Source organism: Schistocerca piceifrons, chromosome 5 (assembly GCF_021461385.2).
Source record: "Schistocerca piceifrons isolate TAMUIC-IGC-003096 chromosome 5, iqSchPice1.1, whole genome shotgun sequence".
Classification (NCBI taxonomy): Eukaryota; Metazoa; Arthropoda; class Insecta; order Orthoptera; family Acrididae; genus Schistocerca; species Schistocerca piceifrons.
The window spans coordinates 494,044,466-494,064,131 of NC_060142.1; the positions used below are offsets into that span (position 1 = coordinate 494,044,466).

The 19,666-nt window shown below is 43.1% G+C and overlaps 1 protein-coding gene across 1 annotated transcript in view; it reads right to left on the reverse strand.

Moving 5' to 3' along the window:
- Positions 1-19,666, reverse strand: part of LOC124797968 (tyrosine-protein kinase Src42A) — a 203,542-nt gene extending 183,876 nt beyond the window's left edge. Inside the window, exon 1 of the mRNA XM_047261136.1 lies at positions 18,809-19,666. Within this exon, the coding sequence (XP_047117092.1) occupies positions 18,809-19,188 (380 nt within the window). The 5' untranslated portion in view covers positions 19,189-19,666. The remainder of the gene's footprint in view (positions 1-18,808) is intronic.

The window sequence follows — 19,666 nt, forward strand, 5'->3', positions numbered from 1 at the left end:
AAGTGCATGCCAACTTCTCCTTGGAATATAAGACACAGCTTATAAGAATCTGCAGAAGGGGTACAGTGAAGTGATAGCGAAAGCAAAGAATAGAACAGGTACGCCGATGTGTATGTGAAATGTAGGATAGACAGTGAAGGCTGCAGCAGTTACACAGAAATGCAGCAATGAAACAGAAATGGGGACTGCATCACAAGAACTGCAAAGTGGATAACCAAAACAACATTTTAAAATGTGGGTAACGTTACGATCGACTGGCGTAACGTTTCCAGACATTTTCGCATCCCATGTCGTACCAAAAACAACGCATTTTTGGGAGCCATTTAGTGAGCGAAACAGTGTATTTTCACAGAATGCGAGTTTAAGCACTTAATCCAACATAACTACTTCGTTTCTCCTAACAGTCAATCAAAGCACAGAAAATGGCACATCACGCGAATCCTTTTTCTGGTAGTAAAACGAAACACCGTGCACTTTTATGCAATATTACTTTCACTAATTTGTTGTAATAAAGTTTGATAAGTAGTGTAGATCGAGGTCTGGTTTAGGTTGCAGGTTTAGGATGAGTTGGTGAACCCAACGTGATTTCACAAGAAGCTTTCACACTACTGGTGAATGTGACGACTATGCCACTCAACCCGTAACAGCGCTTACAGCCTGACTGCAGGCGGAGTGCCACCTTTCGCTCGCCGCGGCGCTCTGGTAGGGGCAGGGAGATGAGTAGCCCATCGCCCTGGTCGACTTTTGCCCCCGGGGAAATATCCCCGAGACACGATTTGATAGCAGGTTGAGTGGACCGAGGGCCGTCCTTGAAGGGCTGGAACGAGGAAAAATAAAAAAAATTCCCTGCTCCTACCCGCGAATGAACCCGAGACCTCCAGGGACGGAGTCTAGCGCTACACCGACTAGTCCACCATATCGTACTAATGAGACAACATTAATTACATCCTGAAATCCACCCTAAGTGACCACACAGCAACATCTGTGTGATACATATGTTCTGTGCTGTGACTGCTTGACAGAAGAAATTCGACAGGCGTCGGTAATGGACAACACGTAGTATTTCCCAAATATGTGATTGACTCAAGGAATGTATGAGAAACTCGACGGCGAACGTGCCACAGAAATGAATGTAACACCGAGAGTGCCGCAAGATAGTATAAAAGGGCCTTGCTTAATGTGCTCAATCCACGGGGTGTGGACAAAAATATGAAAATATCACAAAACTTTACCAAGCGCAATACAACATAAGAAAACTGCTCACATTCAGCTTCCAGACGTATCGGAATGGATAAATATAATAGGTCATCAGTGGTTTTCAAGGAAATCTTATACCATTCTCCTGCAAAGTTGGGGCACGTTCTGCTGACGATAATGGAGGTGAATGGCGAACATGCATCCTTCTCTCCTAGGTGGACCATAAAGGCTCAATAATACTGAGATCTGGTGACTGTGGTGTCCAAGGGAGATGGGACAATTCATCCTCGTGCTCACAAAACCAGTCCTGGACGATGCAGGCTCTATGGACGGGGCCCGGTCGTCTTGGAACACATCATCACCATTGGTGAACAAACTATCTACTCTTGGAACACATCATCACCATTGGTGAACAACCTATCTACTATGGGATGGACCTGATCAACCAAAATGGTCACATGATCCTTGGCAGTAATGCTACCTTGGAGGGTGAAGACGACGGAATAGCGCGATATGGTCGCCCAAATCATCACCTTATACCCGCCATGTTTCAGTCTTGGTGGGTAAAGTTGGCTAGAAGCTGGAAGCAATGTGAAACAAGACCCATCTGACCAAATGAAATACTTCCATTGTTACATAGCCCAGGTTTCATGACGTGGCACCAAGTTTTCCAGTCGCTGACGTCTATCTCACTTACAAGTGGTTTTGGAAATCCAGCTCACCCTGTAATTCCCTTCTTTTGGAGCTCCCTTTGTGTTGTTTTGGTTCTGACAAACACTTCGGCTACCTTGGTTACTGAAGCATCCACCATAACAGTATCAACAGCTTTCCCATGTTCGAATTCACTTAGCTCCGACACAATGCACACACAAGTACACAGAACATTGTCCTGACCTTGACTGACACTTGCAACGGTATTGAGAACATTGCACAGGTGCCGTTCGTGGCGAAATACAACACTGCAACCTGCAGACTTGAATAGCATCTGAATTTCTGTTCAAGTATGCATTTCTATGGGTGTTTCCAATTTCTGTCCAGCTCCGGTGTATAAATAACTTATCAGAAACGATCAGCAGCACGATAGGATTGTTCGTTGACGATGCTATGGTGTACAGGGAAGCACCGTCGTCGGACGATCGTATGGGACTGCAAAAAGACACGGGAAGAAACATATGAAATGGACCTATCTAGGAGAATCAGCATTAACGAAGGCGAATGGAAGACTTGATTTGTTGGAACGGTTCTGGGAAACAGACGCCCCACACAAGACGATCGTGAAACCAATTCCACACTGTTGTCCAAGTCATAATTGATATTTTATAAGGAATAATTCCAGATAAACTGCGAAGAGTTTAATTAGTATTGTTTCTGCCTTACTACAACCTTATTTCGGCAATAGTGCCATTCTCAACTGAACCTGTATATATTACAGTTGGTGAGTTCATTTCTGTTTATTGCCGTTGAACCTATACAATGGGCAATTTACATATATACTTACTTCTAGTTGGAATAGACGCCCATACTGCATCCTGTTGATTGTATGTTGCTTTAATGGTGCGAGTTACGTTAGTTCTATTTGTACAGATTATTTCGTGAAATATCGGTGTTTCAACAAGAAGGAACAGATTTCAATTGTTTATTACAGACAAACCACAAAAGATAGAAACACATTGCGCATATCATTGGACAGAGAAAGATTAAAGGTTTTGACAAAGCTGTGCTGTTGTTTGTTTCTAGTAAGCACGTTAGAATACAGTGAGACGCTCATATGCTGAAAAAGTGAATCCTGCCTCCACCACATTGATGAGTAAGAAGGAATGTTCGTACTGCAGTGCTGCTCTTCAAAGTCATTTGAAACAGGAATAAAATGTTCGGCTTATTTGCCACACCATGCTCGACGAGTGCGAACCGGCGTTAAAAAATTAAAATGTCAACTCTCTGATGATCAGTAGTCATACACGACAATATATTGCTTCGAAGCACATACACAGAACTGACAGTCAATTCAACACATTACCACTAGAAGGGTTGGTTTAGCACAGGGCTTTAACGGACAAACTTCTACGACTCAGGAAGATGGTCGACAAGTTTCAACTGATGTCTGTGCTCGGCAAAGATAAAGCGGTCTCCTTTTATTCTAACCTCCTTGGTATGTAGCAACATGGCGACTACACCAAAAGAGATATTTTTTGTGTTGGAATTTGCACGAAGTCATTATATTGTTCAAGCGTAACGTGCATTCCGCCGTGGAGTCAGCAAAACGCCACCTCTGCACAAATAGATTTATAATTGGCATACAAAATTCTTAGAAGTTGGTTGCATCAACAAAAGGAAGAGCAATGGTCGGCCACGCAGGTCTGACGAAAATGTTGGATGTATCCGAGATGCCTTCACACGGAGCCCTCGGAAACCCCCAAGACGGGTAGGCCACTAACTTCAACTTCTAACAACGACGTGGCGTGTTCTGAAAGGACGCCTGCATATGAAGTGTTACAAGTAGCAGTTACTGCAGTAACTGCGTCCCGGCGACTATAACAGAAGGTACGATTTTTGCATTTTAATTCTCCAGGATATGGCAGAGAACACCTTTTCCAAAAGACTTATCTTTTCGGACGAATCGCCATTTCGTCTATCGGGTAAAGTAAACAGCCGAGATGTAAGAATTTGGGGGTCACAATATCCTGGCGTAATTGTCGAACATGAAAGAGACTCAACGGAAAGAATTGTGTTTTGTGCCGTTCCTGCCCACAAAATTTACAGGCCTTTCTTTTTTCCAGAGAAAACTATGACAAGAACGTCATATCCGGCCAAGTGGTTTCCACAGTTTCCCGAAGATTCCAATGACTCCAGTTTTTTCGTACGACGGCGCCCCGCCTCACTTTCAACTTGAGGTGCGGCGTTAACACCGCCACTCCACAATGGTGGATAGGAGAAGGTGGACAACAAGATTTTGTTCATTGTTTTTGTCCTTCCAGGTCACCAGACCTCACACCTTGATATTTTTTTTCTGTGGGAGTACATAAAAGACAAAGTTTTTGTTTCACCTATGGCGGCAGCTACTCTTCAAGAACTGAGAAATCGAATTGTTGAAGCTGTCGATTCAATAAACCTGGAACTGTTGATCCGTGTGTGGAATGAAATGGACTACCGTTTCGATAGTTCTCGAGCAACGCTTGGTGCTCATGCTGATTGTGTGGTGCAGCGTCCATGTGAACATAAAATCTTAACTTGCCTCTGTCCAGTGCCATATGCAATGTATTTCCCTTTTTCATAATTTGTCTGTAATAAACAACTGAAATCTCTTCTTCCTTTTTGAATGATCCTGTACTTTTGACTTCGAAATTATATTTTTGTTATGATTTGCATCTATGGTTATCTTTAATTTTCATTTACTGTATATTTTTTTATCCGTTCTCGTTTTCCAAAATGTCGGTAAAATTCGTTAAGAATATCGTTCGGATATATTTTTATGGGCGTATATACCTCTAATTGTTCCTAATTGTCCGTACCAAGTCCTTGTGACAATTTGTGTAGCACTTATAATGCATTTTCGATGTATGTTCTGCTTTTCGATTTTGGTTTTTGAAGTATAGGTAGTAGTTTGATTGACTGCTGTCGCCATTTCTTATGTGTTCTTTGAATCCAACGCTAAAATTTCGTCCCGTGTGACCGATATAGAGCGAAGCGCAGTCGTCACACGAAATATAGGATGTGAGCTAGAGTGATTGTGCGTGTGGTGATAGTTGAAGTTGGGAGAGAGTGAGTGCAATGTTCTCTCAGATTGCCTCGTAGTTCTACATATATATCTACATGATTACCCTGTAATTCACAATTACGTGCCTGGTAGAGGTTCGCCGAACCGCCTTCAAGCTATTTCCCTCCCGTTCCACTCTCGAACAGTCAGCGGGAAATCGAGCACTTAAATCATTCCGTGCGAGCTCTGACTTCTCTTATTCTATTCTAGTGATCATCCCTTCCTATTCAGGTGGTGTCAAGTAAATATTTTTACACACTGAGGATAAACTTGGTGTTTGAAATTTCATGAGAATATCCTACCGCAACGAAAAACGCCTTTGATTTAATGACTGCCACCCCAATTCGTGTAGTATACCCATGGCACCCTCCGCCCTATTTCGCGACAGTACGAAACGAGCTGCCCTTCTTTGAGCTTTTGTATGACCTCCGTCAATCCTATCTGATGCGGCTTCCACAATGCAAAGCAACACTCCAGAAGAGGGCCGACAAGCATAGTGTAAGCAGTCTCTTTAGTACACTTGTATTTTCTAAGTGTTCTGCCGATAAATGGTAGTCTTTGGTTTGCTGTACTCATAACATTATGTGATCGTTATTGAAGTTATTCGTAATTGTAACCCCCAAGTAATTAGCTGAATCAACAGCCCTCAGATTTGTGTGATTTATGGTATAACCGAAATTTAGGGGATTTCTTTCAGCACTCATGTGGATGACTTCACGCACTTTTCATTATTTAGAGTCATCTGACTTTTCGCACCATACAGATATTTTGTCTAAATCGTTTTGCAATTTGTCTTGATCATCTGATGACTTTATAAGACGGTAAATGACAGCATCGTCTGCAAACAAATTTTTAACGCGTTTAAAACTTTTAACGGCAACGGCCTTGCCGCAATGGTAACGATTCCCTTCAGGTCACCGAAATTAAGCGCTTATCAATATTAATGAAATTCTCCAACAGCCATATAACTGAGATGTTATTTTATTTCATTTTGAAAGCTACCAGTTTCGGCATTCCATTATGCCATCTTCAGGCCCCATATGCATCTCACCAAATAAACGATAATATCATACAGTGCCCTAAATCCCTGGATGTCATGAATTCAATAGTTTCACAACTGCTTCATTCGAAGACTTGATAGCAACCTATCAAGTTCCCAGAATGAGATTTTCACTTTGCAGAGTTTGGAAGGTAGGAGACGAGGTACTGGCAGAAGTAGAGCTGTGAGGTCGGGGCGTGAGTCGTGCTTGGGTAGCTCAGTTGGTAGAGCACTTGCCCGCGAAAGGCAAAGGTCCCGAGTTCGAGTCTCGGTCCGGCACACAGTTTTAATCTGCCATGAAGTTTCAACCTATCAAGTTGCTACCAAGTCTTCGAATGACGCACTAATGCCAGGGATTTATGGCACTATGTGACCGTTTATTCGGAGGGACGCATATGTGAAGTTAAGCGCTGTCCGGCTTGGCTAACACTTCGATGGGTACCGTATGGGTCCGCCGAGCGCTGTTGGCAAGCGGTGCACACTCATCCCCTGTGAGGGCAATGGAGAAGCTACCTGAATGAGAAGTAGCGGCTCCAGTTACGGAAGCTGACAACGGATGAGAAAGCGGTGTGCTGACCACATGCCCCTTCTGATCCGCATCCAGTGACGCCTACAGGCAGGGGATGACATTGTGGTCGGCCAGTATCGTTGGCCCTCCCGAGGCTCGTTCGGACGGAGACAGTATCTACCGGGTGATCAAAAAGTCAGTATAAATTTGAAAACTGAATAAATCACGGAATAATGTAGATAGAGAGGTACAAATTGACACACATGCTTGGAATAACATGGGGTTTTATGAGAACCAAAAAAATACAAAAGTTCACAAAATGTCCGACAGATGGCGCTGCATCTGATCAGAATAGCAATAATTAGCATAACAAAGTAAGACAAAGTAAATATGATGTTCTTTAGAGGAAATGCTCAATAAATATGTCCACCATCATTCCTCAACAATAGCTGTAGTCGAGGAATAATGTTGTGAACAGCACTGTAAAGCATGTCCGGAGTCATGGTGAGGCATTGGCGTCGGATGTTGTTTCAGCATCCCTAGAGATGTCGGTCGATCGATCACGATACACTTGCAACGTCAGGTAACCCCAAAGCCAATAATCGCGCGGACTGAGGTCTGGGGACCTGGGAGGCCAAGCATGACGAAAGTGGCGGCTGAGCACACGATCATCACCAAACGACGCGCGCAAGAGATTTGTCGGACAATTTGTGAATTTTTTTTTTTGTTCCAATAAAAACCCCATGTCATTCCAAGCATGTGTGTCAATTTTATTATTTTCGTACGGGCGACGATTGCCTAGTCATTGGGCGCCGCTACTCCCCCCCCCCCCCCCCCCCACACACACACAATGACGATGAATGTAGCAGACGCAAGAGCAGGAGACTTACGGCGGATGCACAGGGTAGGCTCCCGGCCGTCGCTGGGGTCGGGCGACGCCCAGCAGCTTCCGCCGCCACGACGCCGGCCAGGACTCGCAGCGGCGCTCGGCGAACGCCTTCCTGCGCTCGCCCACCTCTGGAAGGGACTTCTGCTTGGACAGCCTGTTCTCCAGCCTCAGCACCTTGCCCGCGCCCCGGTCTTCCGCTCCCTCGCTACGTGGAACCGGCGACAGCCGCTGCTGAAGTCCTTCCCGTAACGCCCCAGCAACACCACTCGCCGAGGACTCGACGCGCTCCTCCGCAGTTCCTTTCGAACTCTCGCTCTTATCCACAGCACACTCTTGTGTCGGCGTTTCTGCCGCTGGTACATCCTTCACCAAATCCGGCCTCTGGCTCCAAAAGCGCCTGTCAGCGTCCGCACGGTCAACATTCCCTGCCCTCAGCTTGACACGGTGTTCTCTACCAGGCACTGAAAGCACCGCAGCACTTTTCTCGCTTCGCGCGTCCTGGCTCGGGGGAAATTTCTCGTCGCTTGGAAGAGGTTTATCTGCGCTCGGCTTCTCGTCATTCGGAGGAGATTTATCATCATTCGCTGCAACGCTTTGGGACACGAGCTCCTTCACGACTGCCCCGGCTGCTATCAACTGCAGAAGTCTAGTGGCAGACTCCCACTGCACTTGTTTTGGGTCGCCCAAGACATGGACGGCCTGCACTTGATGCGGCAGCCAACGATCGCCGTTCCAACACCAGAAGAGACCGCCTCCTTCCATTGGATCAACCAACAATGAAACTCAAATCACTCAGAACAAAAGACACTGACTACGGACAGCTTCGCATTACGTTCCTCCACCAACAATCGTCCCAATACGGTGTCCAAGTACCGCCGAAAAATGCTCCACGTTCAACGATGGAGCTCAAACCGCAACTGCACCTATTGCAACACGAAACGTCACTCTCCACTGAACAGAGAGAGCAGCGCGACACGCAGAAACTCATAAGTGCGCACACGACCGCGCAGTCTGCAGAACTGAACGCCAGCACGGCGTGTGGGAAGAGATTTTGCCTTCGTGCGTCGTCTCGCCGTCGCTTCTGAGAAGCCACTGCCTCGGAATTACCTGTTCGCGCGTCCCTTGGGTAACCCCGCACGTGGTCACAGGCGACGAAAAGCGACCGCACCAAGGTCGGTGCCCGGTCGCCGGCTACGGTCATAACCTCGGCCGGGGCCTACGCACGCTTCAACGTGTGCGTCGCTTCACGGCCGGTGTGGTGCACCTAGGTACGAGAAGGATGCAGCCTGCACATTCCCTCCCGCCTGTAGCCAATCAGGCCATTGCCGCTGTCCAGAAGGAACGCAAATCGCGATAGCAGCTTCAGCACTGCACGAACTTTAGAGTGCCCGTCAAGGACTGTCGTGCAGTTACAGTGTCCTCAAGGCACCTACCATGCAGCGCGAAAGCTAATTCCGGGAGAAAAGGCAATTAACTCGACAAAAAAACCAAACACTGATTTCCTATAGCGAAACTCGATTTCCGTGACGGAGAAGGTCGCCGCAACCTTATACAACCAATTTTCTTAATAAGGCGTTTACTTCCAATGGCAGATCGATACACCGCTAAAAGATGCGGGAATATACGTTGCTTGTGCTTCTCCTAGCGTATCGAACGTTCAAAAACCGTCTTCAACAACTGCCGTTATTTCGACAGATGAACACCCCCTTCCCCCGTCAGTTTCAATGCACAAATGAAACTTCAGTTACCATGCACAGCGATCTGTCGTTTCAATTGTGCCTTGAATATTATCGGGTGTTCATCTGTCGATATAAAAGCAACTGACGAGGACGTTATTTGAACAGTCGATACGCTGGAAGAAGCACAAGCTCGACAAAAAATCCGAACGCTGATTGCCTACGGCGAAATCTGATTTCCGTGACCGCAACCTTATACAACCAATTTTCTTAATAGGGCGTTTACTTCCAATGCCAGATTCATAAATCGCCAAAAGACACGCGAATATTCGGAGCTTGTGCTTCTCCCAGCGTATCGAATGTTCAAATAACGCCCTCAACAACTGCCGTAATATTGACAGATGAACACCCCGTCATTTTCGGGGCTCAAACGAAATTTCAGTTCCCATGCAGATCCATGGGTCGGTTCACCTGTGCCTTGAAAATCAGGGGATATTTGAACATTCGATACGCCGCCGGGAGAAGCAGGAGTTCTACATGCTCCGTATATTCGGCTGTGTTTTGGCAATGTTCAGTCTACCAGTGGAAATAAACACTTTATTACGAAAATTCGTTGTATAAAGTTGTGACGACTTTTCCCGTCATAGAAATAAAATTCTTTGTTATGGAAATTAGGTTCTTTAAATATACTAACGTCAAAACTAAGTTACAACTAATTACGTACTAGCACAAGTTTTCACGGAATGGGAAAGATGTAATTACATGGATTTATGTCGCCGTAATTTACGCAGCTGAAATCTACGATGTCAATTCGGGTCACACGCGCATCATTTTTTTTAATCCCCAACTGCCTCATCAGAGGTGATTTTCTGCCAATGATTCTATCTGCACCACCATTACTACTAAACTGTCTGATATCCACTAATAGGTGCATCTTCACACTGCGTTATGTATTATACTTCATTTACATTAGATCGCCATTCAGAGTTTTAATGCTTCAGTTGGTTTTGACAAAAGTTTTTGCACATGTTTTGTCCAGTGTTCCGAGCTTGGTACATGGTTGGTTTCTTACGGTGTACGACGTAGCCGGCATCAGGCTTTATCACGTTCTAAATGCTGTGTGGGACTGTATGTAAAACACTTTAAGTCAGATTTCCTCCACTTTTACCATCATGGTCTCGCCGAACCTTGAAAACTGATTTTTATGATTACCTCTCACGAATTTCGGTTTTTAATCGCGAAACTATCACCAGTGGCGAGCGCTATTGACAAACCGCCATCTTTTATCCATAAAAGGTGAAATGTATTGTTACACTTTGTAAAAGCTATGCGAAAATACAGCGGCCAGTTTATGCGTCAGAAGAACGAAAGATCTGGCATAACTGAAAACGCAAGTGTCTGCAGATAATCGCCTTTGACGAAGATTTAGGAAAATAATAAACGAAAGGCTAACAGAAAATTAACATGGAGTAAACAAAGAGACCAAACATACATGAAAAAGAGCAGCTAAGATTATTGATAACATCTTAGAGACAAATCCGTGGAGATAAATATTCAACCCGCTCACTAGATTCTTTTACAGATTAATAACTCTATTGAAATTCTGGCAACATATCTCTCAACCACTCACCGAACACGCACGTTCAACAAGCGCTTACTTCTAGTGTGCCGCGTACCCGTCACGAAGCGTGATTCGGGCATAATCCGACGGCTGGTTTAACTATGAAAAGCTCAACGACGTTCCGGAAAAACGTTGGAGCTGGGAAATTGAAGACAAGTTTCAGTGATACGTCGATGGTGGTACGCAATAAAAGTGTAGTCTTGAGCGGCCACAAATTTCGCAAATTTTTTCCCATGTTTCGTTTCACATGGAACGTTGCAAACAAGATAGCACCTCATTTTCTTTCCAAATTTCCACAGTTATATTCCGTTTCACGCCCAACTCCCTGTTGGTGGCAATGTCGGTACGACCCAGAACTTGATGCCGGTCTGACATGGGTAGTGCGAGAACCGCTCAGTCTGTTTAATGAATCGCCCGAACAGCAGGCGTTGTTTAAGAAAATGAAAGAGAGGGATTTTGACACTCCTATACAGTAGTTGCCCGCTTTTGTGCCATGCTACTTACGTGGCGCCCCTGCCCCTAAAACACACACACACACACACACACACACACACACACACACACACCCGCGCATCTGCAAATACGTGATTTTTAGGTGTAAAAATCCTATTGGGTTGTAAACATAGCGTTTTTGTAGTATCTTTTACTTCCGTACCCTTCAAACCCTGAAGACAATAACCGAAAGAGGTATTCCCAATACACGCAAAAAATTGAATGAAACAACGAAGTGTTTACGTTAATGGAGAGAAAAAGTAAACCAAATCATATTATGTTGTTGCGTCTAACGAACATAAAACACGCCCAAAGAGAATGCGTCAAATGAGCTAAAAAAAAAAAAAACTGGCTGACTCCTTTTAAACAGCGGAAAAATGAACCTACAGTAGCTTACAGACAGTGCTGCAAATAGTCATGTATTTTTTTGTGGATTTTATAAACTGCAGTGCAGCACAGTATTTCATTTGAAATTACTCTATTGTTATTGTCTGGCCGCTGTTTACTGAATTTCATCTTACAGCTGTATTTTGTAAGTTTTTAAATGTCCTCTTTCTACTTTTATCTTCAATTTAAATACTGCAAATATATCGCTCGCGGAAACTTTAGAGAAGCATATAATGCATTATATGTTTCTTTAAAGTTCTCGCGAGCAGTTTATCATTCCACAGCTCGCTTGCGATAACGCAGGTGTAAAGCATATACTTCGACAGGCGCGTTGTATCGACCTACCGTACCAGCTTATCGATGGGAACTGCCATTAAATTAAATCCAAGAGTGCCGTGTTATCATTTGCTGCCTGCTTCAGCCGAGACTTTTACACATCCGGTATCAAATCTTTTGACCCGTGTAGGAACACGGTTTATTGAAATCATACTCGCATTCTGTGTGTAAGGCCACAACCTGTTTTGATTTTAACAGCCATCGTCATATAACCAAACAACATTCCTTGGCTGAAAGGACTGCGTCACGCAGTGATAAACCCCTACCAAAGCTCTCAGGGCGCCTTGAATCATACAAAGCTCCCAACTGTAGTAAGCCAGCAGCTGCTTCGGAGAAAGTAGACGTCAATAATGACTTCGCGCAGCCACCATTTCGAAGAAGCAAGATTTCGAATTAAGGTGACGACGAAGATGATGACGTGATTAGAGACAAATCACAATATAGGTCTGGACAAGATCAAAGAACAAAATCTAGGCCAGCTACTTTCGAAAGTGACCATCGCTGCATTTGTCGTAAGTGATTTGGGGAAACGACGGGAAACTTACATCTGGACGGTAGGGGAGATTTGAACCCAGCTTCAGCCGAATACGATCTTACTGTCTTATGTTGAGGAACCTCGGCGCGGCATTTTCGCCCAAGATATATTCTTTAACTATTTGATGTTGGCTGGTTAGGTCGAACAAATTATAGACAGACATACAGGAGTGTAGTAGGAATGGATGCAATAAACCACAGTGTGATAAAATACAGCTCTCGCTGTCGGTCTGTGACAAGTATAGGAAATACAGTACCTGATCAAAAGTATCCAGACACACCTATGTAACGTGCAATTCATCACTGCGAGAGGTCACAACAGATGGACTCGCCAGTATTGTGATGTCAGTAGAGAGGCAGTGAGAGCAGGGTAAGTCGACCAGTAGAGCTCAGTGACTTCGAATGTGGTCTAGTCACTGGATGTCACCCCATTAACACATCACTCAGGGACATTTCAATTCTCCTAAAGCTACCCAAGTCGACAGTTGGTCATGTGATTCTGAACTGTAAACGCGAAGAAACAACAACAACAAAACTAACACCACGCACACCTCATGTACTGAGAGATTAGAGCCTTCTAAGCACTGTGAAGAATGGTTGTAAAAAATTGCATCAAAGCAGCTTAAAGAATCACTTGTGAGTTCCACGGTGCTACCAGTAGTCCGCACAATGACTGTGCTAGGGAGTTACAAAGAATGGGGTACAATGGTCAGCACCACACATTTCTGTGGTCAGTGCTAAGTGACACTTGAGGGGGTGTCAAGAGCGACACCACTAAACAGTGGAAGACTGTGTCATTCTGATAGAAAGGTTTGGGTTTGTCGCTGGAGATCTTTACTTGGCATCGTGTGAAGTACAAACAGTGAAGTGTGAAGGAGGTGGAGCTACGGAATGGGGGTGTTTTTCATGGTTAGGTTGTGGACCCTTTATTGTGCTCAAGAAAAACGCTAAACGCAGAGGGATATGAACACATTTTACCACAATGTACTGCGTACAGTAGAGGAACAGTCCAGAGACTATCAGTACAACACACCTTGTCATATAGCAGCATTACGAGGCAAAGTTTTGTGGACAATAACATTCTTGAAATGGACTAGTGTGCCCACAGTCGCGACCTTAACCCAATGGAACACCTTTGGGTAGAGTCAGAACGTCGACTTCTCTACAGATCCCACTAAGGATCAAAACTACTGTCTCTGGTACTGGCTCCTGAGGAAGAGTGAACGGCCATTCCCCCACTGACATTCAAGAGGCCTCATTGAAAGTGTCCAAGCAGAGTTCAAATAGGTACAAAGGCAAAGAATGGACACACCCCATATTTACATCCACTAAGAGGTAGCCATGAACATGTAACGGGATAGTATACGTAGATTAGATATAGAAACGACAGTCGCAATTTACAAAGCACTTATTTACCATTAAACGCGTCAGGAGATCCTTGTTTTGACAAATTAGTACTTTTTTACAGTTACAATGCGAATGATATTTTCTTCACACCGAACTTCACACAATCTGCCGCCGCAACTCAGCACTTTATGTGTCAAGAGTGTCATACGATGGATGTGGATGCTGCTAAGGATTTTCTAAGGAACCCGATGCATACAGCCACGTGAGATGTACTGGAGAAGTCAAGCGAAGCGTGCACTGTTTTGAAATTTCCTGATGGATTAAAAACTGTGCGCCAAGCCGGGACTCCAACCTGTAACCTTACCTGTTGTGTTCTGAGCAACTGACTTAAAGAAATCCCTAAAAGCCTGCATCAGAATAATTGTACAAGTACTGGAAATGTGTTTTTGCTGATCGTGCCTGCAGTCTCCAAACTGTTAAAGACTGCCTCGCAACTAGTCTAGTCTTCAACGCCTGTCAAACCGCTACCGATGCTTTTATTCACACCTGACAAGAACGAGCAAAAAGTTAACGGCCCTAATTGCTGCGTTCGTGGAAGCACTTCAGCTTACATAAAGAAATGCCACAAATTTATATCCAGAAGCGTGGCCAGGACCAGACAGAATAGCTCTTGCTCGACTGTGTTATACTGCTAATCCTGCCGTGTACGTAACGACTATGAATATTACCTCACTTAAAAACATATGCTGAGATGTTCAATAAATTCTGACCATGAGGGGTCTGGCAAACTATACATGAGCATACACATTATTTAAGAGGGACCTTGCGGCTCTTCTCACCGAGTTTTCAGGGCTTGCAGAGCGGTATATACTTCGCAGTAGTGGTTGAGAAAGGACTAAGGTAGGGCTGTGGCGTCTGCCCAATGTTATTCCATCAGTACACTGGGTAAGCAGTAAAGAAAATCAATGAGAAATTTGGAAAGGGAATTAAAGCTCACAGAGAAGCAATGAAAAAAAATGTGGTTGTAGTTCTGTCAGAGACGACTAAGGACTTATAAAAGCAGCTGAGCGGAATTGTTAGTGAGTTTAAAAGATGTTACAAGACGAATATCAACAAGAGTGAAACAAGATTAGAAGAATATAGACAAATTAAATCAGGTTATGTTCTTAGAATCAGATTTGGCAATAGACAGTAAAAGCAGTTGATCAGTTTTGCTATTTGGACACGGCGGCAAAATTACTAATGATGGCAGAAGTAGAGAGCATGCTGGCAATAGCAAGAAAACATTTCTTTAAAGTAAAAATTTGTTAATATCGAACATAAATTTAAGAGCTAGGAAGTCTTGGTTTTGAAATGTGGTGCTACAGAATACTGTTGAAAACTGGATGGGTATTTCGAACTCAGGAGGATGTACTGAATTTGTGTGTGTGTGTGTGTGTGTGTGTGTGTGTGTGTGTGTGTGTAGAGCTACATCATATCAAATTTCGGACCGCAGATCACAATCACAACTCTTCTATCAGTGGTAGATTTCAACTGGCAGCTTCAATTGTGAGGGGAGAAAAGGAAGGCTTATGTGCACACCACTGTATGGTATGATGGAGGGTACTTTGCATCCATATTAGCTACTGCTTGTATTATAGCAGTCCCGTATGGAGCAAGGGGAGAAATGTTTCCTGATGTGTCCTGATCTCATCTCCTTTTCCTAATCATTGCATGAGATAAATGTTGGATGCAGCTGAAACGTTATTTCCCCATATGCCCAAATAATAGCTCTCTAAATTTACCAAAGAGATTTTAACGAAAAAGACGTCTCCTTTCTTACGACGAGTCCGTTTTGAGTTCGGACAAGGGACAAACCAACTTTTGAGGAGGGTGTAAGGCGTGTCCGCAAAATACACGAATTCTGAGTTAGCGCCTCTATCCGGCATATATTTTCGCTTTCTAAAATACGGTTAATCGCTCTTACATTCTCATATATGCTGCACGAATCTCTAACGAACCTAACTACATGAATCTGTGTTTCTTCTACTTCTTTGCCCATGTGACATGGGCTCCAAAACCATATAACATCACACAGTACACGATGGGACTATAAGTCTTACATGAAGTTTCCTTAACATACGCACTGCGCTTCCCCAGAAATTCTATCAGTAAACAGAAGTTTTACAGGCGTCTTTTCTATCGCTGAACTCACGTATCCATACCATTTCAAATTGCTTCGAAGTACATCCGTCGGGCATCAAACAATGTGTCAAATTCCAGACATTAACCAAGATTTGCTTTTATATCGAAATCACTCGCGGTATGGACTTACTTTACACTTACCCGATTGATATAATTTTACACTGAACCTTTAACCACCTGTTTATAGTTAAACCAGCAAATATAATAAATGGCTGAACTATCGAGCACCAAACCATATGGAAATACTATCTGAAGTTATTCTGAAATTCCTTTCAATCATTGGGAGACGATAACTTCCAGCACACTGTAACATCGTTCTATCTGATACTCCCGTTGAAGCTATTTTGAGGCATATCCTTTATGATTGAAGCATCTGGCGAACTTCAGTGTGTCTCAAGTCTAAACGTATTAGAAACAATCGCAGTTTTGAGACTTACAACGTATGACCGTGCCTTTGTTATCAGTCAACAGTTTGGAACAGTGTCTAACATCTTCCGGGAATACAGGAAGACGGGATTCATCTGCTATTTTCAAGTCAATATTCTATGTGCCATACGACTGATGTTTCTTGGACACGCGCTTATTAGCTGGCAGAAACTTTTTTTACCTTGAGGGATGTAATTATATCCGAGCTGTGCTGTGACAAAAAGAAGTTAGTAAGACTGGTTCGTAATTTTGCAGTATCCCGGATGTTTCACTGCCATTTTCTCAGCTTATTTTTACCAACATTAAACGCGTCTGATACGTGGATTGTTCAGTGACAGCAATTGCTGTCATCGCGCCTACTTATCCGAGTGCTCAGTCTTTGTAGCGTTACTCTTCTCTCTTTCCAAATTTAACCAATTGGACATGCGTGGCCGTGCTCTTTTCCTTAAAAAGTTTCATACGAAATCTTCAGGTTGTAGATGACGGCTACTGGAGCAATAGCATAGCAGGCCTACTTTGCGGCGCACATTGCGGTAACACCACGCAAAAATCCCTGACTACAAGGCCAGACATTGTGTAACAGATAAAAAGGCTAGGTGATGCAGTTAACGAAAGAATGCTGCCTAATGCTAGCTGATGTCATGGACGTCACCGCTAACCTCCGAAAGTTTTTTGAAGCGATTAATATGGCATGTATCATAATGCCGATTTGACGTGTCGCGAATTATAATATGACTTAGTTTCTTTGGGCACCTCTGACAATAAAATGTCCCTTACACTTTATCGTTGGAAAATTCGTAGCCTACACATACCTTACAATATATTATCCTGAGTCGTCGTATTTTATGTAACTTCTCGTATTTTTTGTAACTTCACATTCTGCTTGTTGCGCCAGATTAGTTCAGACAAAATCCGTATGAAACCATATGCCGGTAATTCGTAGCAAAACAACATTTAGAAGAACCTAGTCTTACCCAAGACGATGTTGGCGTCTTGGAACAACGGAAACACACTCTGACGTTCATTGCCGGCACTATATTTCAGTTACTTTCTTTCGTTTTAGTATACCGCTGATGGCTTTAAAAAAAATAAAAAAACTCTTAAAGTATGAGACAGAATTCGATAACAGCAGGAGCTTGTGGCTGTTATATCAATGACAGTCTAGAACAGAGCTCAGTGCAGATTAATGGAACATATTTTAAGCGTCGCCCTTATAACTGTATTAAAGTAACAGTATGTGACAGAACTCTCCGCTACTTCCATCCTAGCTTTAGATTGATAATTCTGGCCAAGGACTACGAAAAGATGTATACAATGTTTCCGACCTGAAATCAAAACATTACAGGATCGATGCAAATTTAGCATAACAAACACCACTTTTGGCTTTCATCCTGCCATTAATAACGATAAACCCCGAAGAGCTAACAGAGATATGTGTACACTATCAGAGGATGATACACGGAATGAAATACATCCCGAGATAGAATATTTTGACCAACAATTCCAACATGACACCCACTTTCAGTGTTATCTCTCAAACTTCAGTCCCAAAATCCCTGCGTAATTAAACATGAACTAAAGCAAAAACACACAGATGACTGACGTTTTGTTCACTAATGTATGTATCGTAGCTTATATCTCACAAATGATGTGTCTCCAAATAACAAAATCTTTTATTTAGACAGACGTGTTGTGTTGACAGAGCGTTCACCTGTCAACACTCATGGGTTTGTCGAAGCCATGAATTACAGCCATGATTTATTCTTTCTTGGATGACAGGTAGGCATATACTGGTAGACATCGGAACTGTATTATTTAGTTGGTATCTGAGCGAACTAGTCACTACAAACCATGTGATACATTTACTGCGTCTCTTGTCCCACGAGTACAAAATATTGCAATTTTCAAAGAAGGGCACGTGCTTAAATATAATGTCAATATGTTTACACATGGTATAAACTAACCACACAGGTGCCTTCTGACCTAACATCGTTTTTACAGTAGTAATATTTTCTGCTGGTTTCACTTAGCAACAGAAACCTAAGTTCTGTTCTTTATCATATTATGAGAACATAAATTTCATCGAATGTCAGAAACCAAACCATCCAACTTGACGGCAGCAAATTTTCTCTCAAATCATAAAATAATATAACTGATAGAATATTGTTCAACTGGTAATACTGCGAAGGCTGTGAATGATTATCGCTGAATTACAAATGCTGTTTGGTACTATATGAATCTGGGACAAGGCATATTATGTGTTTCACTCAAGTTCACTAAAGTTCTATTAGTCACAATACTTCTAACTTTTTTTACTGTGCAAATGTATTGATGTTTATGTTGCCATGGGAGTATGGAAAAAATGTAGAAGCAATTAACAAAATTGAACTAGACCTATTTAATTAAATTATTACTTACGGTTCAGCTTCAATGGACTTCAGCTTGGCCACGTAATTAGACGGAATATATCCCTCTTGTTTCGTAGCCTTACTTCTTGCAAGCCACCAATCGCCCTGAGTATCGTTCAGTATTTCCAAATGTTCACCTTTTCTGAAACTAAGGTCCTCATCAGTTCGTGCATCGTAATCATATAAAGCAACAAAGATTTTTGCATTGGCATTCGTGGAGCCTTCATCAGGAATGGGCGGCATTGGTCCATTCCTAACTTCTCTATGTTGTTCATGTGATGGTATTGCCAAAGGTGCATTTGTCGGTACTACAGGAGTTGGGTCTGGAGCTGGAAGTCCAACGCCGTCCTTTTTCGTCGGGGTTCTGGGTCGGCTGAAGCAGTTGCCCATTTTTGCACTGTATACGTTCTAGACGAACATGTAAAAATGATTTTGTGCGCTTTGATACTGCATCGAAATTTCCATACACAACTGTCATTCGGTTTGATGTTGTTCTCTCATTACAGCACTCGGAAAAACATCACATATGATATAATTGTGTGTCTAGACTTTCGCGTCTGTCGCTCAGGTTTTAACAACACAGAACCCAGCTAAACACTTAGAATAATATGTCTCCATGCACAGTGTCCAGTGACGAGTGAAGACTGTTTTTTTGTATCTTCCACAAGCTTTCACACGTATTACACTCAAGACATCCCAAACGCATTCCTTGGTCAGTTACGCTATTCACATAATGTTTTTTTTACTTTATAAACATCCAGTAAAAAGAACAACACTCACGCACTAAAAATGGAAACTAATATCAGACTACATAACTTAATACATTACTTCCTGTAGCCCCTACATTCACTTCAACCAAAGATATTCA